Below are 23,915 nucleotides of genomic sequence, written 5' to 3'. Positions count from 1 at the left end.
GGTTGGGACCACAGGATCACCCACCCAGGGATGCGGGTGTCAGGGCAGCATCCTTGGGTGCCGTGGGAAGGGCACCCTGCTGGGAGGAAGCGCTGAGGTTACCAACCGGCAGCTCCGCCGCCTCAGCGCCTCCTCCCCCTCCCAGCACTCGGTGCCTCTTCCTGCCCCGTCAGGCAAGATTTACCGCCTGAGCAAGAGAAGCAAAATGAAAGCGACAGCGCCCGCAGCCCACCGGCCCCGCCAGGAGGAGAGGGCATCCCTGCCCAGCCCTTCTCCTCCCGCGTGCCTTCACCTGGGTGAGCAGGACACCCCACCAGTGCCTCCCAGCCAGCAGCAGCAGCAGCATCTCCCCCTGGCTCCAGCCTTCAAGGGTTGAGGGTCCATGACCTCTTCCTGCCCTGCAGCCCCCCGGGGTGGTTCATGGGGACACACTTCTGCCTGAAGATGGCCGGTGAGCGTGGAAAAGGGCAGCTCTACCCTTCCCAGCGCTGGGAGGTCAGCCCAGCCCCGGGAGGTCAGCCCAGCCCCATCGCTTTGCACCGAGCATCTGCAAGGGGAGGTAATGGGGATGGGTGCTGGTGCCCACCGCAGGGTGCTTCTCCAGAGGATGGGCGCCGGTGCCCACTGCAGGGTGCTGCAGGCAGGGCTTCTCCAGAGCAGAAACGCCCCAGGTGTCATGCCAAAAATGACAAAACCACTGCCCCAAAGCAAGGATGAGAGGCAGAGGCTAGGTGGCCTCCTTGGAGCAACAGGAGCGAGCACATCAACCACGCTGCTCCCCAGGGAAGGCTCTGGACCAGGCAAAAGTCCAGATGCGCTCCAGGACAGAGCGGAAAGCTGTCCCGTGCCCTGTGCAGTGCTGCAGGACTTCACTGGGCCCCACATTTCTCAGTGTTGGCTCAGCTGGCCCTACCAGACACTCAGCAGAAGGTGCTGAGGGAGCCGGCAGAGCTGTTCTCAGCCAGCAGCCTGGGTCCCCATGACCAAGCATCAGCTGGGATGGAGGGTGCCAGCTGCCTTGTCCCCTAAATTGCCCTTTTTGACATATCACTAAGCTCCAGGCTGCCTGAGCTGCAATCTGCCAACCGGGGGCTCCCAGAGGAATTTTCCCAGAGGTGGAATAACTCAGGAGAAGGTGATCCCTGGCAGGGCTGGGCGACGTTGCTCTCTTGCCGCATGCACCTGGGGCCGCAGCGCTTCTGAAACCACCTTCAGAGTGAAAGCAAAGGCAGGAAGCCATCAACCTGCTGGGATGGCGTCTCCGTAGAGCCCAACCACAACACATAGCAGCTCTTCTCAAGGAGGTGGCTGGGGAGAACATGGCTCAGGGCAGGGACCAACCTCTGCCAAGGCACCTCCTTGAGTCTCCCAAGCTACGTCAGCAGGCAGATGAGCACCAGGAAGAGGAAGGGCACAAGGTGTTCATCACCCAACAGTCAGCGTCCGCCAACGACAGTCTTGGCTGGATCTCTGGCTTTTCCGGGATGACAGGAGACCAGGCTGCTGGTATCTGAATGTCTCAGAAGGGACACCAGGTTCCAGCTTTGTCATGGAAGGATATTCAGGACATGGAGGGAGCAGCTGTCCCCTTGCACCCATCAGAAGATGGCTTCTATTGAAGCTTAGAAGCACAGAGAAGCTCCAGGCAAGCCACATCCCAAGCTCATTCCTCAAAATACTGGGTCCCACATGCTGGAACACACTGAGCATCACTGCAGCAGAACATCTTCCCCAGGAGCGGGGCAGAAGACGACATCCATGTGCACAAGCATTCCCTGCCTTGTTGTACAAGCCCAGGCATGTCAGGATGTCCAGAGCAACCCATCTCCTCTGTCTTCCCTCCCAGAGGACGTGGGCTGGGCATTTTCAACTCTAGGATAGAGTACCAGGACCTTCCCAGAAAGAGGTCCTGGTGCTCCTCTCCATCCCTACATCACCCTTGTGGAGCTGAAGCACTTACCATGCTCTGGGGGTAACAGTAGGAGCTCTTTACCCCTGGCTCCAGAACACCACTTCACCCTTTCCTCTGCCCACAGCTCCCCTCCCAGCCCCAGATGCTCCTGTGCTGTCATGGGCACCCACGTGCCCTCCCAGTGACCATGTCCTGTGTGCTCTCACAGTGACAGCTTCTCCCATGGCTCTCGATCACTACAGACTCCTTGAGCGGCGTTGGCCAGTGCTCACCTCTGGGTCCAACCCTCTGCTCTAGGCTGGGCCAGTTAGGCTGCTCAGGGCCATGCCCAGCTGAGATCGGAACATCTCCGAGGACGGAGACCCCACAGCCTCTCTGGGCACTTTTTCCAATGTTTGACCACACTTAGCGAGAAAGGATTTCCTTAATTCGAGCTGGAGTTTCCTCTGCTCCATTTGTCTCCATTGCCTCTTGCCCTCTCACTGTGGCACCTCCTAAAAGGGTTTGGCTCAATCTTCTCTGCGCTCTCCCATCAGCTATTTGCAGACAGCAGTAAGGTCCCCCCTCGCTTTCTCTCCTCCCGGCTGGTCACACCAGTCTCCCATGGCCTCTCCTCGCCCGTCTTGTGCTACAGTGGGAACTGTCCTGGAGGCCTCTGCCGGGCTTGCGCCAGCCTCTCACTGACTTCTTGCACTGGGGAGCCAAGATAGGACCAGTTGGCCCTACAAGTCATCCCTGAGGAGCATGAACAACCAGCATCAGTTAGACCTCGTACTGCTGACCACACTGACCACTGGTGGCCCAGCCAATTTTCCACGCACCCAATAATCCTCTTCTCCAGCCCCCATGTCTTCAATTCTGCTATAAGGAGGCTACAGGAGACTGTGTCAAAAGCCTTGCTAAAGTCCAGATGAACATTCACTGCTTTTCCCTTGTCTGCACAGACAGCCACCTCCTTGGAGAATGCAGTGGGGTAGTTCCCCAGATCTTCCTTCTTACCCTTCTTGAAATCAGGTGGGACATCTGCCTTTTTCCAGGCGTCATGAACCCCCCAGATCACCAAGACTTTTCAAAGATGAGTGCAATGACACTGGCTGGATTCATTAGCACCTTCAGATGTCTCCCTCAGACTCTGCCATTAGGCTTGGGCCCCGGGAGGTCTGAAGACAGGCCTCACCAGCCAAAAATCAAGGCAAGAGCAGCACCGAGTACCTTGGTCTTTTCCACGTCCTTTGCCACCAAGTCCTCTACTCCATTAAGGAGCAGGCCTGCATTTTTCCAAAGCCTTCCTACTGCTGCCAGAGCCCTTCTCGATACAGAAGCTGTTCTTTTTGTCCTTCACATGCTTCTCCAAGTCCAACTCCAGCTGAGCTTTGGCTCTCTCAACTCCATCCCTGCACACTCAAGCAATGTCTGCTCCTTCAGGGCAGCCTGTCCACCCTTCTACTTTCTGTGTGCTTCCCTTTTCCCTTCCTGCTCGTCCACGTTGGCTGCCTACCACACTCTCCTGACTTTCTGCTGAAGACCTCCTTGGATTTTTGCACAGCTCTGGCACATGTTTCAGCCTGCTCTTAAACGCGTGCTCAGATCAGAATATCCACCACAGCTCTTGCCCTGCTCCCACCAACACAGTTTAGGATAGCGTAGGACGGTTTAGCCCACAAGCCTGGTCACGTCAGCACCAGTTTGGATCCTGTCCACCCTCCACGAGCCTTGCAGGGAGTCAGGCAGCTTGGGAAACATTAACTGCTCTGCAAGGGTATCCCTGTGTCCTCCACCTCTTAGAGGCTCTGCCAACAGCTGCCTCTCTGCCCCAGTCTCCCCGAGCTGTCCCCTGATCTACATTTGTCTCCTCCTCACCTGGAGAATCATCTGCTACAATGATGTGAAGACAGAAGTGTAGAAGGAGGTCATTAGTTTTTCCTCCAATGAGGCAGAAGAAAGCACACCGTGGTTTGCACCACCACCTCAGTCTGACACCCTTGGCTAAAGAAGTGGGCTTGGACCCCCGCTTAGTAGCGTAAGAGGAGTTAGTCCCTCTAACCTGGGGGAGCTCTCAACCTCTGGAAGCCAAATGAGCCTTTGGCAGGCTGCAGCAGTCACGTAGAGCCGGTCTCAGCCCCTTTCCGTCCTGATGCCATTCTCCAGCATGCCCTCAGGACAGCAGCCCAAGCACCAGAGATGGCAGCCAGGCCAAGCAATCGGCTGAGGCAGCGACGCTCCTTGGATCCATACCAGCCCTGGCTTTTCACTCACGGTCCAGGACACAGGGCACAGCTTTTCCAGCACTGGTAACAGCACTGGGGTCGAGCAGAGATGTTCTGTCCACATTCAGGCTCGAGATGCTGCCCTGGATGCGCGTCCTCAGGAGCAGGCTGGGACATTGCTCTGCATCTCTCCAGAGCAGCTCCACCAAGGGCAAACCAGAAGCCTGCAAGAGAGGCACACAAGCAGAGATACCTGCCCGAGGCAGGAGCCCCAGCTCAAATCAAATAAAAACCAAGCTGCGTAACAGGACTATTGACCGAGCAAGCACGAAGAAACCAGGTCAACTAAGCAGGCTGCGAAGTAACACACCAGGCCGAGGAAAAAGGATGGCCACAGGGTGACTGCTCCCCATCCCCACTAAAACCTTGCTTGGGTCTCCGGAGAAAGATCAAAAAGCAGCCCACGATAAATGACCAGGTCCACTCTACACGCAAGAATGCTACAGGTATCTACTGCATTAACGAAACAACGCTGCTTAGAAATTGTTTCCTCAGATAAGCACACAGAAGCCACCAGCGGTCCCCTTTGGAGACCAGCCTCATCTCCTCAGGCCTGCTGCTGCAGTGGGCTGTGACCAGCAGGGCAGGAGCTGCTAAGGAACACAACACACCAGCAGCAGGTCAAAGACTACTCGGGAGCAACCATACCCTGTAGCCTTTGGACAAATACACCTCTCAGGCTCTCTTCCTTTCATCCCACCATCAAGCTGTTCACACACAGCCATTTCCTCCAGGCTCCTCTGAACTCCAGGAGAGCTGCCAACACGTGCCTTGGGGTCGCTCAGACCTGGGTACGATGGCACAAGCTGCTGCGCATGGAGGTCTTGCGGCAGTGCTCACGCAGACCAAGGGAGGCCTCTACCAGAGCACGCACGACACCTCCTTGGGGCACCATCACGGGTCACCAGCTAAAACAAAGCCATTGCAACATCTTTCACGTCCCACGCGTCAGCGGTTGGGTTGAGCCACAGGGTTTAAGAGACAGTGGTAGTACTCCTTACAGGTCCTGAGGACACCTCCAAGTTTTCCAGCTCACCACAAAGCCCCCCTAAGCTCTAGGCTGATACAAAATCGCATCTCCTTTAGAGCGCTGCCTCCGTCTGAAGCATCTTTGGGCTTGCGAGTACACCAGCTCCTTGTCCAACTGAGAAAGCACTTGAGCATTTATCCACTCCTGCAGCCAGACCTGGCTCCTTCTCACAGAAGCAGCCCTTACATTTACCTCTCCCGCCTGCTGAAACAAGCCGTCATCCTGCTCAGGATTCCAGGCATCAACCTCCAGACAGCTTTTCCGGGCCAGTTTAAGGAGGACCATCTCTCAGGACCAGAGATGACTAGTCACCAAACATCTAGTGAAAATTAAGTCTAGCAACTCTTGTGCTTTTTAAGACTTCCTTTTAAATAAGTATTTATTGTGCCATTTGCAGCGACCCCTGTTTTGTGGTGTGCTGTGTGAGAGGTACTACCCTGAACTTACACAGCGTGCAGCTACCTGACTGCTTACTCCCAGTTGGCTCTCTAAGCTGCTTTCACAGGTAACTGAGAGAAGATACACCATGCAAACTCCACCTGAGTTCAGCCCCACTTCCCAGAATGAAATAGAAATACATTCCTGCTATCTAAACCATCAGCTACAATCATTTAAACTCACAGCCAAAACAAACAGAAGCAACAGCTACTCCCGCATTACTTCAAGCTGTAAACGCTGAGGTTCGCAGCGGCCAGCCCGGCACGTTTTACATCACCTCTCTGCTGCACGCTCCTCCGTGCGGCCCCAGCTGAGACCCCTGGTACAAACGGAGCTGCTGTAAGGAAACTGGGACCGTGCACTGGCTTCACCGCGGTAATGACACTTGCTTACGTGCACACCCACCTGCGGCCGGCACAGGGCAGCGCGCCGTGATTTAATGTCACGGACAGCTTACCTTGCATTCGGCACAGGGCAGACGGAACGCAAGAGAAGAGCTGGCCCCTGTTACAGGCGTGCAGCATCCTTCTAGGACAAGCAGCTTTACAGTCTGGAGATCACTGCCAGGTCACACCGTTAATATACACAAAGAAAGCAGCCAGTGAGCACGCATGTTAATCCATTATTATTTATTAGCTGTACAGCAGTATATTCTCCTTCCCAGCTTTCAAACCCCATTACATATTTTATAACAGTATTTTTCCCCCCCCATGTTGGCTTCCTAAAATAATGAAAAATATCACACAGTACAGCTAAGTACAAAAATGCATCAACCTAGAGTCTGATAGCTAAACTGATAGCTCTCTTAAAAGCGATACATAGAAGAAAAATTTGTTTGAAATCAGCAAGACTGAGGCTCTATAAAAAGCTTACATATTTTAACATGTGACAGTTCATATACAGGCATCATTTGTATTTCACATTATTCCTTTTTTGTCTTTTCAGAGATCCAAAATTGTGTAATTACTGACCTATTAAAATTTCCTGGCCCAGGTTTTGAGGGCTGCAGTGACCCACTTAAAAAATCACCACTTCTGCCTTAACATAGGATTCATAAACACAAAATACAACTACAAGATAGAGCAAAGAAAATGTCGTCGTGAAATTATAACTCAAAAAGAAGGTTAATTATTCATGTTTCAAATGCCAGTTTTGTGTGCTTCAAAACCAGCTTTCACATGTGGGTTTCTCTTGTTCTGCAAGCAATAGTCTGGGTACGTCTCTTCTCTACATGATTGGTATCAACAGCTTTTCCAACATTTACACTCTATCAATTCTCTTGTCACTTAGTTTGAAAGGAATTAAAATACTGGGGTTTATTTAAACTGCATTTTTGCATACCTCTTAATTAATGGAAAAAGATTAAAATGTAAAAAAAAGTTATTTACAAGCTTGACCATTACAGAAATGCTTTGCAGAAAGCAAAGCATATTAAGGACAGAAACCAGTTGGAGCATGCCAAAACTACCGTGTGCAGCCGACTTGGAGAACCGGAGCTAGTCAGTGGGGAAAAGCAAAAAACATTTTAAAAGTCTAGAACCCTCCCAAGTCTGCATTTACAGTTAAAAACACTACTGAGAGAAGGAGGCTCAAGGACTCTGGGAACTGGAAGGGCAAGTCCGGAGTGGTTTACCACATACTCTAGTCAAGGCTTCCGCTTTCATATATTAAAACTTGGTGCACGTAAACACGGCCCTTGGACCAGCTTTACAATGCAGTTCAGAGCAAAACTAAATCAAGCATCTCACAGGAAACCCTCAAAGACTCCAAAGTATTTCCTAATGTTCCATGATCCTGTAATGCTAACATAAAACAGCAAGTTCTAGTTAAATCACATTCTAACATCATTTTGAAGTTTTATTTCCCAGTATGTTTGGTAAAATGGTCTAAAATGATGCATTTCCCAAAGCCAAGAAAAAAGGTAAAAGGAAAAATAGATTTGAGCCGCTTAAACACAGCCCAGGCCAGTTCAGTCAGCCAGCGTGGTCTTCCTCCATCACCGGTCCATCATGCTGAGAATCATCTCAGGAGTGAGGTCTCCATTGGGAGCTTCCACTACAGCAGGCTGAGCTTCCTCCTCTTCCTCTGCTGTTTCCGCATCAGGTTCTTTCTTTACTTCAACTATAATATTTTCAATTTCACCAGTGTTCTGGTCTTCAACCTGAATGATTGCTGCAGCTAGAAGGGCAGAAAACAAAGGGGGAGGGGGGAAACAACATTTTTTTTTTTACTGGTTCCAGAGCTGGCCTGCACACCTCACCAGATAAGTATCTACCGAAAAGTTAAGACTCTTCCATGGAAAGGGAAGGTGGGGCCCACAACTCACATTCCCACATTAGTAGGGAGCAATTCAACCTGCCTCATTCATCCAAGTATCAAGCATCTATTTCCTTGCCCCTGTATGAAGATGTGCTACCACTACAACAGTTCCAGTATGCCTTTTGATATTAAGACATCATTCAAACAATGGATTTTGTAGAGTAATCAACAAACAAGACCATATCAATGTATGGGCGTAAGGCAAAACTTCAAATTCAGGGGAATCCAGTAACGCTAGTGACGAACTCAGCATAAAATATTTCCACAGGCTGTAATTCCAGGAAGGACACAGGCCGCACTTGTAGCACTGAGCAGACAGGCAAGCCACTGGGGAAGCCATTCCCTCTTGAGGGAACAAGTTTGCCCTTCCTGCTTTGTTCTTACAATTTATTTACTTAGACTTTGCGCAGTTATCGATGTCTATTCTTACGGAGAAAACTCTGTAGAGTTGAAACTACATCTGCATTGATGCTAGGCTCAGAACTACAGGCCTGAAGCATGTTCGTTTGTGGCAATACTTACAAGAGTTTACATAGGTAAGAATACCACGGTGATTGTACCAACAGTTGCTTTACCAGGAACTGTACTATAGTAGAGACACCGTAAGTGGTACAAAAAGAAGTGAGCGACTTGCACATCAGTGAACTGGAGTAATACTAAAGAAAAAGTGTCCTCTCCTTTTAGCACAGTCTGAAGTGGCTATGTTCCCTCAAGACCAGGAAACCCTTGCAACAAATTTCACACAAAAGGTGAGTTCTTAGCAAAGTAGAGACAAGTGCAGTTATCTATTTTTAAAATAAGCTCACTTGAGGGGAGCCGTTCTCCTACAAGAACTGCCAAATCCAAGGAAAAATCAGCTCAAGCAAGCAGTGTAACATAAGCTTCAAATAGTGACTTACGCTGGGATTGTTTTGGTTGGGTGGCAGCTTTGCCTGGTGGTCTTCCTCTTCGTTTCTTACTGGGAGGTGGCGCAGGAGCCTCTTGCTCGACTTCTGGTTCGGCTTCAATTTCTACTGCTGTCTCCTCCTCATCTTCATTATCATCCAAATCTGGTTCAGCATTTTCCTCTGCAAGAGACGTTATATCAGGTAAGTCTTCAGTTTAAACAAGAACAAAACACATCCACCTACAGAGAACCACCATCAAATCCTCATCCAAAAGGAGTCAACTCTGATGAGAAAGAAGGCAAACAAGGCCTTTGTCGAGAAGCTGGTGGCACAGACTGTTAGTCTGCTACCCTCACATTAGAGAGAACAAGTTGTCCTTCAGAAAGCAAAAGGAAACATAATTATGTTAGATTATGTGATAAAAGCTCCTCCTCCGCACATCCACAGAGGAGCTCGGAGAGACAATGGCAGGAGGGAGGACCACATAATGCAGTGCTGGGCTACTCCCAGGCCCATCAGAGGAGACATCAGCACATCAGAGTCCCACCTGCACAACCCAGAGGAGCACAGGAGTGCACAATGGAAGGTGGGAACCCAAATCAAGGACTTGTCTGTCTTGGCTCTCCTGGGAGTGGCCCAGACACCAGCCCCAGTGTCCAGGCATGAAACCCACCACAATGAGTTATCGGGAACAGCTCTCCAGATCACCTTTCAGACTAAGGGGTATGGGGGAGTTGCTGGCTGGGGGTGGGACACATAATGGGATGCAGGGGAAAGGCAGTTTTGGATCACACAGGACTACTTATGGGATGCTTAGGGGAGGGGCTGAGGTGATTTGGAAAGGAGTAAGTGTGGGGAAAATAGAAGGGCAAGAAGGGGCCAGTCACATGTTAATAGTGGTAGCAGCCACTACAGTATCTCTGTGAAACACTAGAGCTCAAGAGGGATCCAAGAGCAAGTCTCCCAGCCCTCAAGAAACGGCAATGCCATCCTTCAGTCGTTCTCTGTTAAGTAGACAGGAAACCAGGGTAGCAGCTCACAGATACTGGGACTTGCGTCCAAGACCTCAAAATCTCAGGTTGAGTATGGCAGAACCACACAAAACTGGGGAGTTCTTCAGCCTTGTGGGTGAGCACAGGCCTGCAGACCACTCACCATGCTTTCCAGGGCCATCAACACACAGTCTACCAACCAGTGACCAAGAGGATCTTCCCCAAGACCTCTCTTCAAAGGCAGGACAGGTCTAATGCAGTATATTTTATGAGGCCCTGTCTACTCAAAGACTTTATGATGGCACCTCCCATTCACATCAACTCTTTGCACCTCACTACATTTTGGAGCTGATTCTAATCCAACAGTCCTCATGGCAAGCTGTGGGTTTTTTGCAACTTTTTTGTTAACTGAGCTTATTGCTCTACACTTTATTCTTTAGAACACTCCTTAAAGTTACTAGGTTAGCACCATCGACATGTTCAGAGTGCCCCAGGCAAAACCAAAGCAGACAAAAAGCAGTAAGAGATGTCGAATAGGATGATATTGTTTGGACAGCAAAATGATTGCCCTTAAATTTGTAAGGGTGTCCACCGCATAGAAGAGTAGCTTCACTCACAAATGAAAGGGCCATTGCATAAGGCATACTTCTGTTTATCCAACTAAAGGGGGAAAAAAAACCCGCAAACAAACTGTCCCTTACATACACTGAGGCGTGTATATGCTGCATTATTTTACACAGTCACTCAAGGAATATTCCGCAAGCCAAATTTCTTTCATCTATTGGATTTCTCAGGTCCCACCTTTTTAGAGCTTCTTTACATTCCCCCCTCAACTCAATGTCTGTCAACTAACTGTCTAATGTTGGGCAGACAGGCCAGATGGGAGACAAAACTATCATTTGCTATTTTTCCCATTAGCAAATGACAGGTCTGTTTCGTCACAGCTTTGCTCACCATTTTTACATATTTAGCAGTTGCCAAAACTCATGAAACTGCAGATCTAGAGATAGAAACAACACTGCATAATGCAATTCTCCTGAGAATGTGGTTAGGACCTCTTTCTTGCTGCTACTCAGCTCACACTAGTCAATTCTTCATGTCTATCAAATGACTCTTGAGGAAGTCAACCCAGACTTGTCAACTCATCTGAGGCTGAAGGGATTCTCTCAGTCATGGAGCCTGAGCCACCATCATACAATGCTCATCATCGGTTCACCTACCAAGCACGACTTTTGACCAGCTTCCCCAAAAAACTGTTTTGAATCCAGATGATATCAACTAAATAAAATTTGGGGTTTTAGACTAGGCTAAACTCCCAGGAAGCCTATAAATCAGATAATAAAAATTGGATACTCCAGAATCCCACATTTTGAATTACCTTCCATCAAGGCAGTTATTTTACTCTCTCTGCCTCCACGATATTTTTGTATTTTAAATGAACAATTAGTTACACATGCTTTATTCAACTGATTGTAACGCATTTTTTCAAGTATCTATACAAACATGAGTTTAAGCACTTATTTCTATAGAGTTTTTGCAATCAAGGTTTGCACAAGCCATTTGACCGTACTCACCCTGTAAAAGCTGTTTGCAGCATAAGAATTTCAGATACACATCCTCTAGCCAGAAAGATCCCTGTTCTCCCAACCTACACCCCTCGATTAACTACATAAAGCACTCCAGATAAAAGATTAATCAGCAACGCTGCTTTTGCAGAATTATCTTTGAACTGGTTGGTCTTGAGACTCCACTTTGATTTTTCTGCTGAAGACATGACTAAGTTTTCCCTCTACCAGGAGGGAGGACTATGACTGAGTTTTTCCTTCACAAATAATACTGCAGTGAAGGTGACCACTATCTGCTGCACAGTTTCTGTCGCCTCCCTGTTCTGGAGAAGCTTACAGACAGTAGCCACCCTATTACAAATTGCACCTAACCCATCTTCCGGCACATTGTCCAGGCAGTCAGAGCCCCTCAAAAGCCATCTTCTCAATACCAGCATACATGCAAACACACCCGTGAAGTGGAAGGCACCACCAGCTCCTTGACCCTTTAATTGTCTCAGCAGGCCCTTCACAACAGTCCATAGATTGCCAGCACTATCTCCACCATTCTCCTGGATGCTGCCAGCCTTCCCCCACAGAAGCAGCCAAGCTATTCAGCAGTGGGGTTGTCTGGACATGCCACATGCTACCCAGTAGCGGTGAAGCAGGAGCATGCACCATTTCATAGCAGTGCACCACAGAAACACACGGTTTCTTTTGGGACACTGAAAACGTTACCAGAGAATTTCACACACCGAAGAGCAGGCAGGACAGGAACCGCGCAGCCTAGGCAAGGGGTGTCAGTGTTTTTTCAACCACTCTGTCCTGGAAGAAGCCCAGGACAACAGAATCTATACTATCCCTCACAGGCAGTCACCTCTGTACTTGGCCATGTACTATCATGTTTTGCTTGCTGACTAGATAAAAGCCTTTCAAGTGCCAGAACAAACCTGCAGAACAGGCAAACTAACAGCTAACACACACAGTGAATCACAGGCCTGTAACTCTCAGAATGTACTGAGCTTTTTCTTACCGCTATCAGAGGAATCTTCTTTCTTAGACCGCATCTTTCTCTTTCGGCCACGTTTGCCCTTCTTTGTCTCTCCTCCATTCTCTCCTTCCCCACCATCTAGGCCAGAGCAGTTATCAGCATGTCTGGCCATTGTGTTCTACTCAGTGCAAGAGAAAAAACACAACAAAAAATACAACACGCATTGAATTCAAGATCAGATATTCTAGCTCTGTATTTTCAAACACATTTCTGGTAACTTATGTCTCTTTTTTTTTTTGAAGGAAGACTGTTTAGGGGAAATGGAAAAATTTCATTAACTTTTATTCATAAAGTTGCATTTTCACATTGCTCATCATGTCAACACTAATACGTGCTAGTACTAATTCGCAATTACACCAGGTCTCCCTCCCTCTCTTCCTCTCAGAAAGAAGTGCTCTATTTAGAAGACCTGTACCTCACCAACCTTTCCTTTTGGGTAAACATGTTCCCCTCACCTTGGCTAAAAGCCTCATTCCATCCCCAAACCCCACAATTCGAAACAGCGTATTCCCTTACCCTGCGAGTGAATGTTTTGCCACACTTGGAACAGACAAAGGCAGCAGGGACAAAGTTGGGATCGTGATACCGTTTGAAGTGCATATCGAGGAGCTGTTTCTGACGGAAGGTTTTATCGCAATGGCTACAGGCATAAGGCTTTTCTCCAGTATGGGTCCGTTTATGCATGACCATGTGCCGCTCCTGCCAGGGACAAGACAGGAAAAGGAACTTGAGAACTCAGACATACAGCTACAGAAGAGTGAATTTTCAGCTAAAAGAAGGCCAAAACTTTATCCTTAATATCAAGTAAAGGATGATTCCGCCGGAACGTGAGAACATCTTGATTGATGGCATAGTCAGCCCTAGCTACTTCCATCCTATATGAACTCTTATCCCTTTGTCAACAGATACATCAAGGTTGTGACTTAGAAGGTACTTCTCTACAGGGGAGCACTACACCAAGAAGCAAAGGCCACTGAACTTTCCTTCACACCCTTCAAAAGATTTAGAGAGCTAATCTGATCTTGACAGCTGGTCAAACTTAACAGCTAAGATTTCCACCTCGTATTTTTAGCTCCTGTTCTAACACTCGTAAGGGGTGCCAGTCCCACCAGCTTACCTGTCTGCATGCATAATCGCACTGGTCACATTTGAAGCGCTTCTCATTCTTGTGAGACTTTTGATGCTGGATGAGGGCATACCGCTCATGAAATACAGCGTCACAATAGCGACACTTCTTGCCCTGTTCGATGTAGGAATGCTGCTTTCGCAAATGGACACCTAGGAGCAAAAGAATCAGAAGCTTTAATCACCATGGCTTTCCAAGCATGAAAGACTAGACTACAATCCCCTTAGCGATCTTCCCTCCACATATTCTTGAGCTCAAGCCAAAAAAGTGAAATAGTTAATTTTGGATTCAACTAAAAACCTACAAAACCCATAATTAAAAGCAACCCGAACAATTTCTAGACAGAAAGATCTTGCAAAAAAACTCCATCAAGTTTTTCCATGGGATTCTACATTTGGCTATTAGTCACAATCTGTGCTGATACAGTACACTTGCATTTGATAACGTACGATTGTCAAACTAGAGCGTCTTGTGGACTCTTATGTCTAAGACTACTCCAAATTGCCTGGATACAGCCAGAAGCCAGGTAATACACTGGGGGAAACAGGATTTTCTGCAGGATTAGAAGTCAGAGTGACAGGGCTAAAAGGCAACAGGGATACCAGCAGATAATCCCCGACAGATGTTTTAGTAACTTCTTTAAAATCCTCAACTAAGAGCACACCACAGCTGCACGAGGTAGCTTAGGGTAGACTAAAGCATTACTAGAAAAATAATTCTTCATAGCTAACATCAGTTTTCCTCTGTTGTAAATCAGCTCGTTTGCTCCTGACATCAACTGACTGCCATCCTCTCAAACTGCCTCTCACTGTAGCACTTTACACTTGTCTTTATTGGAAGGGAGCCTGCCTTCCCATTACGTGGGTGATATTTTGTTTATAGACAGAAAGTTACACCAAATCGTGGCTTCTACACCTTCCTTCTCCTCAGCTGCTCTGTGCATGATATAATTTTTCACCTTCTTGTAGAACGTAAGAGAGCTTGCCTGCCGGAGTCACGCTGGGTACTGCTCACTAGATCAAGACTCTCCTACCGCAAGGACTCGAGGCTTTTGTGACAACTCAGTCTCTCCTACCCTGTCTGTGGCACGCAGCTCCACATCCTGTAATATTAAACTATTTGGTCTAATTCAAACCTTTTAGCTTGATGAAAATATCTCTGCATGAAACTTAATGGCCTCCCATGCGCAGGAGGTCAAGCCAAATGATCTTCTGTGTTTTCAGACCCCAATCCATATACAGTTGTAATCTCAATCCAAGTTCAATAAATGCCTTGCATCTATGGGCCTGAAAACAGTAACCTGCCTTGTATGCTTGGAAAACATGTTACATTTTCAAATAATGAAAAGAAACTGAAAATTCTTATAGTTTGCAGCACCTATTGTAAGCTAAAAGCGTGTATTACCAGCCACACATCTAAAGCCTGTGCTTCATGTTGTACAGTTACCAGAAGTATTAGGTTAAAAAAAAAAAAAAAAAAAGACAGCAGTTGGGTTACGTGAACTCTAATTCTGGGAAGTGTTTTGGTGCTTCATGTTGTACAGTTACCAGAAGTATTAGGTTAAAAAAAAAAAAAGACAGCAGTTGGGTTACGTGAACTCTAATTCTGGGAAGTGTTTTGTAGAATCTTCACCAAATGGCCACTTCTGTGAGATACATACCCAAGTCACTCTTTCTCGCTATAACAGTATCACAGTGAGGACAGTGAAATTTGGCCACATTCTCCGTGTGCTTCTGCAGAATGTGCATCTTCATGGTACCACTCTGAGTGAAGCGAGCATGGCAGATGTAACATTCATATGGCTTCTCTCCTTTAGTAGCCAAAGGAAAAAAAAAATAGCACAAGTACTTTTATTAAAAAGAAATCTCACCAAGAAGTCCCAAACAAAACAACCTCCCAAAAACTTGCAACAGGCAGCTAGTTGACAGAAATAGTAACTAGAAAGAGCTCAATAATGTCTCTTTCTCTAGAAGTTTTAGCTCCAGTATGCATATTTCTACAAAGAGACTCGAGTTCAACCTCTAAGCAAAAGACTTAAGTTACTATCCTTACTTTGAGAAATGCATGGAAGACCTACACACAGGCTGCCAGAAGACAGCAAGCGGCATCAGATTTTTCGGGGGGTGGGGGTTCTAAATGCTCGTGTATACATGCAAAGGCATTTTTTTCCCCTTCAATTTTAGCAGTAGAATTAATTTGGCACTCCAGTAACGTTCTGTGCTAAAACCATCCCTATTTCTATTGAAGAAAAAAATTTAGGATCTTTACGAACTAACATGCATGAGGTGCTTTCGCAACTACACTCAAGCATGAAACTGTAAACACCTATAAAGTTAAACTGGAAGTGGAACACTGGTAATAGAAGTTTCTTCTCTTCATACTAGAAGAAGTGTCTGTATTTTATCACTTCACAGTCAAACTGGTAATTAGAATCCTCCAAGCTCATTTCTCAGTGCAGCAATTACTATCAGGTTATGAATTTATTAGCGCTTACAAGTTACTGTGCCTTCTCTTCAGCTACAGACTTTATAAAGGTTTTATATTAAACTACAAGATAATATTTCTTTTGCTGTTTAAGTGTTAGCACACACTGTACACAGCCTCAGCACTCTGACACTAAAACATAAAAAACCCACACTAAAAAAACATGGCATCAATACCAGAGTGGGTCCTCATGTGCCTCTTCAGTTTGTAGGTATCCCTGCTGGCGTAGCTGCATAAGCTGCACTGGAAGGGACGCTCTCCAGTGTGAGAACGAATGTGGCGTTTCAATTTGCTAACCTGGAAGTCAAGAGCAAGACTGAAGTTAGCATAGATGAGCAGGTCAGATTGCCAAAAATACAAGAAATCAGTCAAGAGTTTAAGGTAGTCTGGTTTTATCTTGCCACTAAAACAAGCAGGCATGTTTCAATACCATTCTCATACTGCACATAGCCACTCGCTCCTGCCCACTCTACTTCACCTCCCAACCTCATTCCCAGTCTTGCTTGATGCTTGTTCCCACTTTCAGTGCAGCCTGGTTTGGTCTTGTGCTCACCTTACTGTTATCGACCATCTCAGCATCTGAAGACACGCTAAAATTTGAAAGTATCCTGGAGAGACACAAGAAAATGTTCTGGGAAAGCACGCACCCAAGAAACATTGCGGGGGGGGTTACTGTTCCCTGTACAGTATATTTTTCTCCACAGGGTGCTTTCTTGGGTCCTCTCCAGTTACTTTGAGAGGGATAAGATAAATCAATTTCTTGCTAAGAACAACAAAAATCTAGTCCTGCAATCAACAGGGTGACTTAATTCCTTTCCTCTCCTGCTTTTATCTAGGAGGCACGAACCCAGCTTAAAGGTCAGCATGAACACAAATGTTAAGGCATTTTCTAACCTAGCCTGACCACACTGCTTGATCACCAACCTACGTCTACAAAACGCAGCACAAGCTCACATGAGGACCAACTTGGTTATTCTTTCCTAATTCGTACTATGAAAACCACTGCAACACAATTTATACAGCACTCAAACCACAGGGCCTGGAATTACAGCACAGCAGCCACAGTGTGGGTAGGAAAAAAGCCCGAAGCCCGTACTCAACGTCTCCCCACTGCAGCCTTCTTCCACTGCAGACATCTTTTTTTTTTTTTTTAAATTATGTTGCTGCTCATCTTGCTCAAATTTCTTATCACAATATAAAAGCTATCCTGTAGCTTAAGTAGCAATACTGCATAGGGGAGAGCATTCAAGGAAGCTTAATTTGCTTGAGCAAATTAGACAATCACCCAGTATTAGCAAAGCTACTTTTCACCAATATTGAAGCAAAGGCTCATTAAATTTTGGCTATGGTCACCTTAATGGCATGAACAGATAATGAGCAGAATGCACATTTCTAAAATGGGAGGGCACCTCTAGTCTGAAAGTACATCTTACTGCAGCAGGAGATGGCTGCCTCCTTCAACATGGAGCACGCTACAATTCCTGCAATCATCTTAAAGGCCAAATAATTTAAGAAACAATGACAACTGTTGTCACCAAAGAGGAAATGGATATCACCTAGGATTTCTGTGCATAAATGCTCTCAAACTGTTTTCTCATTAACTGAGGAAACTGAACCATTTGCTTCCAAGAGCAGACCTGATTTGTAACTTTTTTTGCTCAGAGCCTTTTAAACAAACGGCCAAAGAGGAAATGCCTAAGAACAGAGTTTATAACAGATGGTAAACAAGCTCTGAAGCACACAAGGAAGTATTCAGCACTGTAACAATTAACTAACATACCTCCACACTAGCATAATCGCACATTGAACATTTGAATGGTTTCTCATGGGTATGTTTGTAGCGGCGATGCCGAACCAACTCTCCACTGGTCACAAAGGCCATGTCGCAGTCTGGGCACTTGTGAGGGCGAGTACCTAATTGTTTGCAGCAAAACAGAAAGATGATGACATTCAGCTTTAGTGGCAAAAGAAAATATGGGACAGCTTTTTTTTAAGTGAATTAACAACATTGCTTTCATGTTCTGAAAGATTAGATTAGAGCAACAAATAGTACACAGGAGTCACAACTTTTGTATACATAGCTAATGGACTGAAGATCTTAGAGAATTAATATCCTTTCAATGAGGAAACAAACTCCCTTATTTTTGTATCACTTGGTTATTTACAAATTTCAAGCCATCCAGTTAGACATAATGTAGGCAGGCAAAGGACTTGAGGGATATGACACTTTTTTTGGCAGAAAGGTCACAAAAAGCTTACAGTTCAATTACCTGTAGTTCTGTACCAGAACCTTACATAATGAGAAACAAGTTCCTAGCCATAAGTTTTATTGGTCCAGTTAATCTGTTCCTTGAGGGTGGATTTTTTTTTTTTAATTATTTTTTCTTTCTTTTTTCTTTTTTTTTTTTCCTTTTTTTTGTGGGTGTTTGTTTTGGTTTGGTTTTTTTGCTATTTCAACTCCCTTATGTTTAGCCCCAGCCTCACTCTCATCTTACTTTTCTGCAAGCAGCAGTGGCAACACAAAGCTTGGAACACAACTACTAATGCCCAAGACAAATGGAACATTTTCTACAACTTCAGGTAATTTCAGATCAAGCCCAGGATCGGCTTTATACCTATGTACAGGGTGAGCTTCGCACCTCACCTGGCCAGGCAGAAAACTGTGTTCAAATGAGAAATGAACAGCAGCATTGCATAGTTTCTTCCTTTTTAGCTTGTTCCCTAAGTGGAATTAGACAGATTCAAGAAAGATCCACCCTGTTGTTCTATCTATTCTACAGACAGAGCAGATCCTACAAAAACGAAGTATGCAAAAGCGAGAGTACCTGTGTGAGTGTTGAGGTGGTTCCTCAGCAACGTGACTGTCCGAAAAGCCCTGCCACAGAGATGGCACTTATGTGGTCTTTCATCGGTGTGGCTTTTCATGTGGCGGTCCAAGTTGGAACGACGCGGACAAGTATAACTGCACAGTTCGCACTGGAATGTCTTCTTTACACCTAGCCATGAAGGAAATCATCTTTACTCTTGACAGTACTGTGGTCTACTGCATAACATAAGAGATCAGCAGGGAAAAGGAAAGATTCTTGGAGGTGTAAAAGGGAACCATCATGTACCATTAAATCCAACTGCATATCCTTAGGAACAGTCACTGCCTATGGTTGGCTTGGCTTCAGTTTTCATTAGTATGCCAGCACTCAATGTTCCTTCTCCACTCTAAAAAGAGCTCCTCAATTTACAGTTTTAAGAAAAGTCAAACATACCTATTGCTGTATTTTGCACCATCTACCCTACCCAGCAATTGGTTAGGAAAAACCCACAGAACTAATTATACCGTTGGTTCCTGATGCAAACCATGTGTACACAGACTCTTACATATGTATTACAGCAAAGAGAAGAATCTTTTCAACTGTAGTTGTACGGGAATACTAATGCCACAGCATCACGCTCAAGGAAAATGAGCTCCTTTATAGCCTAGATGGAGGAGATGGGAGGTTTACCTAAGAAACAAGAGGCGAGCGCTCTTATATAAAGCGTAAGTGGCATTGGGCATGTCTGCTTTACTCCCACTTGCATCTACTCAGTCGCTTCAATCATATTGCAAGGTCCCACCATAACAAATACATTTTCAAAAACCACTTGCAGATGGGGAGCTTACCTTTCTTTTTAATTTTTGTTGGTTTAGGTGGCTTCATATTGCCCACCACCTTTTCTGCATTGACCTCAGACAACAAGCCTTCCTGCTGCTCCTCTTCAAAGTCGTACACAGAGACATCCACATCTTTGCCTTCCTCAGTGTAGCGAAGCTTACTCTTTTTGTTTTTCTTTGTTTTTTTCGCTGGTGGCTGATAGTCTGGATCTTTTTGCCAATTGGGATCTTCCTGTGGCTGAAGTTCACCTTGTTCCAGTGTCTCCACCTCACCATTTGCACCCACTTTCACTACTTGGAAGCCTTCTGGTAAAGGGAGGGTGTGACAGATCATGGGCTCTCCCTCTTGCAGGCCTCCTTTAGAAACCTCATTTTCATAAGCTCCCTGAAGTTCTTCCACAGACGTGGTGGCAACAGGTACAGTCACTGGTACAGGTACTTGGACCAGTTGAAGCTCACCAAGGTTTATAGGCTGCTCTTCCATATTAACAACCTGAAGTGTTATGATCTGCGTGTCATCCACCGTGGCCTCTGTTTCTTGAGGCACTGCACCCTCCATTACTTCAGTCTTCATTTGAAGAAGAGTTGGATCCAGCTGTTCCATCATCACCATCTGCACACCACTGTTGACATCCTGCACTACTTCACCTCCATCTGCTTGGTTTGGTGGTATATGACAAGCATCGTCCTCCTGCCCACCTTCACGGCGTCTTTGATAGGTTTTTCTCTCTTTCCCCTTAATAAAAGTTTCTGATTCCTCCACAATAGCTTCGACTGCCTCACCTTCCATTTCACCTTCCTGCTGTAAAAACAAGAGAATGAATGCTGCACACCATCCAATGTATTTTAACAACTGCACAAACCCCACAGAGAGACAAGTGGCCTAACTGAAAACAACCAGTTCAACAGCAGCAACGTATTGCAATCATATTCAGAAAACAGGATTTGAGAACTGCAGGTCTCCACTAGCCTATTGCCACTGTAAGCCGAGGCAATCACAGAACGCTGCCTGAAGTGAGGCAACTGTACCGGTTTCTTGGAAAGGAAGGAAAGCAAGGAGGAGAGATTAAGTGATGTGTTCCCATTTCTCAAAGACCGCAAATCCCACAGGCAAGATGTACAGCAGTATTATTCCTTATTGAGCTTGTTTAGTCACTTCACACCGCTTAGCAATATCAGAGGCAGTCTTTGGCTATAAATTTTAAAGGCACAAAAATAACATACTGTTAAAAAGCCAACCTTAAAGAGAGTATTACATTTGAGAACTGCAGAACTTTTCCAGGAAGAAAAAGCACTAAGAATTGAGCACAAGAACTTAAGTCTCACTTCTTTCATGTCAAACAACTACTAATTCCTGTATGCTTAAATTTCTCTGAACAACAAAAATAAAAAGGACATAATCGAGTTAGTCAAGTGTATTTCTTGCAAGCAGCCTGGAGTTCCATTCCTGCTCCCACTTCCTCACCGCCTGGCCCCCCAGCAAGAGCAGAGGATGACGCACGGTGCCCTCTTCGGGCCGAATGAGCTGCAGCAGGCAAACAAGGCTCAGGTGAAATTTTACTTCAATTTAAATGATGTGGACTCAGCACTGGCGGACTCTAATGATTCCTCATGATACCTGGGTTAAATCAATCCACATAGTCATGAACAAACAACAATACTGAAGCTCAGCATTTTGGCAGGCCTTAACTGTAACTCTGAAAATAGCTGCATACAAGCATAACATTGAGATTTTCTTCCTTCTCAGACCATCCAGCATTCTTCTCTGCAGTCAGGGTAAAATATGAAATTCCTGTATTCTCATTCTGCAGAAAGGTTGTTTCAAGAGCTAAAAGAATTTATCATTTTGCAGCTGTCTTTTTTCCCCAAATTAAAATAATAAAAATCATAGTAAAGGAGTATTTCGTAAGTCTACCTCTGTTTCAGGTGGTTTACTTTGGAAAAATTAAAGCAGATTCCACAACCATGTCAAATACATTCCCTGCATCAGGATACAATTTATTATACCCCTTCACTTAAGCGCTAAAAAGGGACCAAGGTCAATTTTACTGCTGAAACAAGTAACAAAAATGCCAGTTTCCTTACAAAGCTTGTGATAAAGTTCTGATTCCAATTCCAGATTTGATAAGAGACTTCCACATTTTCCTATTAGATTGACTGGCCTCTCAGACCAGCTAATGGAATCTATTTAACCTGCCTTGTGAACAAAACACTTAAATCTCGCATCATACTACTTTAAAATAACTACACTTAATCTTGCACACTCATTTTTGAAATACACAGGTTATACACATAAACATGAAACACAGCTGTCAGTTTTCATTAGCTTTAAGAATTCTAAGACACATAATTGTTATTATTTTTAGAGTCCTTGCTTCTACTCTACTGCCTTTTCTATTATCCTCCACTTCTGTTGTGAGAACAATTTAGTTCATATTGTTCTTCAGCCTGCTCAGACTAGGGGCATCTATTACTGTGCAGTCTTGATATTCGTTATGTTGTGGGCAGCAGCAGTCTCCAGGGGGCATCAGATACCCAGAAATACTGACATATGGCTTCATGTGCACTCCCTCCAGGGATCCAGCCTCTCCTTTCCTTTACCACCCATCAGCTTTTCAAGTCAGAGCAAATCCATATGGACAAACAGCTGAAGTACACAAGATGATGTAAGTACTTAACACTAGCCAGCAGGCGATCAGAACCGAGCCTTGGTCTTTGGCCTACAGCAACTGCGAAACAGTCAGAGCAAATTGTTTTTCAATCATCTCAAGTATTTGCAGAGAGAGAGAGAGAGAAGGAGAAGCCTCTTCAGGTGACTTGTCTCTGAACAAGAAAAGAAAGGACAGAGCTAAACAAAATATAAGAATGTGGTAAATGGCTGGGGGGGGTAATAACAAAGATTGAAAATGGATGGAAAAAAGGCAAAAGCCCATCTGCAGACCTAATGCAATTCCACTTCGGTGCCTTGCAGAGGAACAGAGCAGAGGTCAGCAACCTTGACACAAACACATGCAGCTCTGAGCAGTTCAGGTGGGGCTCTCATACGGACCTTCACATTAACTGCCAGTATCAAAGTTAACAAGACTGCTAAGTCACCTGAAAACACGCCAACAGGCCAAGATTTGCCAGTGTCCTCTAGGGTCCTGCAGAAGCAGGTCCTCCAGTGGAGTGGTAGGAAAGCTTCCATCTCCCAGACTCGCACACTAGAAAAATCCCATGTCTGCCAAGGACCAGGTCACTCATACGTGAGGACTTTGCCTACGGCTCACATTGTCAGGAAGGTTTGCCAGCCTAGGAATGCAGGCTTACACAGACCAAATAAACGTCTGCAGGCAAGACTTTGCTCAAAGGGTGCTCACAATGAGGGGTCTACACATGTGTGAAGTAAGTGGAAGGACTCCTACAACCATTCACTAAAGAAACTAAGACACCCCTATTTCTTCCAGCTCCCTCTCTTATTTTAGAGATGCTTATCTCTTACCCTAGAGTTACCGGTCGCTACTCGCAACATCCTCCTGCGAAAGCCAGACCCCAGAGCAGCAGGCCTGGCGAAGCACGGCTGTCCTCCAGCGGCGAGCGACACGCACTGCAGCGGCGCAGCCTCCTGCCACCTCCTCTTTCACTGCCCGCTAGTTCATTCTGACTCAGACCTCCTGTACTCCAAAATTCAGCACGCGGACAAGCATTTACTCCTGCCTATTCCATGCTATGCACTACAGTCTGTTCCTCTCAGTAAATTAATCTGAAAATGACTGTTTTTAAACCAGGCTCTTGCCAGCAGGGGAAACGTTACAGTATTTTAAAGAAAACTACAAACCACTCCAGGTTATATTAACAACGTACCATAAAAACACAGAAATATACAGAAGGAGTCTCGATGGATGTCTTGGCCAGCTCAAAAGTCTTGCCAAGCTGCCAAGATTTCTTCCCAAGAAAGTGCGGATTTTCAAAACAAAATACTTCTACAACTAGGGGGGACACAGGATGGCCTCTAAACCTAAGAGAGGAAAGGGGGCTAGGCAAAATGTATGGGCTCTTTCCTCTTAAATAAGCTCACTGAAAAGACTCTCCATCTCTGCTGCGGTGAGCTTTGTGCTGCCTGTCCGTGTCACTTCTCAGTCACTCTGTGGTAAAGTATTTGCTAGCTTTTTTCCTTTCTCTCTTACAACTAGGGGGGACACAGGATGGCCTCTAAACCTAAGAGAGGAAAGGGGGCTAG

The 23,915-nt window shown here is 45.9% G+C and overlaps 1 protein-coding gene across 7 annotated transcripts in view; it reads right to left on the bottom strand.

Moving 5' to 3' along the window:
* Nucleotides 1–6,262: 6,262 nt before the first annotated feature.
* CTCF (CCCTC-binding factor) overlaps nucleotides 6,263–23,915 on the bottom strand; it is a 33,442-nt gene continuing 15,789 nt past the window's right edge. For 4 of the 7 annotated variants that reach the window (XM_009290764.2, XM_009290768.2, XM_009290771.2 and 1 more), the window contains 10 exons: nucleotides 19,706–20,498; nucleotides 18,876–19,046; nucleotides 17,831–17,964; nucleotides 16,227–16,347; nucleotides 15,227–15,376; nucleotides 13,558–13,718; nucleotides 12,957–13,139; nucleotides 12,423–12,558; nucleotides 8,866–9,033; nucleotides 6,263–7,825 (listed from right to left, as the gene is read on the bottom strand). In XM_009290764.2, the coding sequence (XP_009289039.1) occupies nucleotides 7,644–7,825; nucleotides 8,866–9,033; nucleotides 12,423–12,558; nucleotides 12,957–13,139; nucleotides 13,558–13,718; nucleotides 15,227–15,376; nucleotides 16,227–16,347; nucleotides 17,831–17,964; nucleotides 18,876–19,046; nucleotides 19,706–20,498 (2,199 nt within the window). In that variant the 3' untranslated portion in view covers nucleotides 6,263–7,643. The remainder of the gene's footprint in view (nucleotides 7,826–8,865; nucleotides 9,034–12,422; nucleotides 12,559–12,956; nucleotides 13,140–13,557; nucleotides 13,719–15,226; nucleotides 15,377–16,226; nucleotides 16,348–17,830; nucleotides 17,965–18,875; nucleotides 19,047–19,705; nucleotides 20,499–23,915) is intronic. The other 3 variants (XM_009290766.2, XM_009290769.2, XM_009290772.2) reach the window with 1 other exon arrangement.

Source organism: Aptenodytes forsteri, unplaced genomic scaffold (genome assembly GCF_000699145.1).
Source record: "Aptenodytes forsteri isolate BGI_AS27 unplaced genomic scaffold, ASM69914v1 Scaffold14, whole genome shotgun sequence".
In the NCBI taxonomy this organism is placed as follows: domain Eukaryota; kingdom Metazoa; phylum Chordata; class Aves; order Sphenisciformes; family Spheniscidae; genus Aptenodytes; species Aptenodytes forsteri.
The sequence above is the reverse complement of the archived record's forward strand: the minus strand, read 5'-3'. Positions and strand labels throughout refer to the sequence as shown.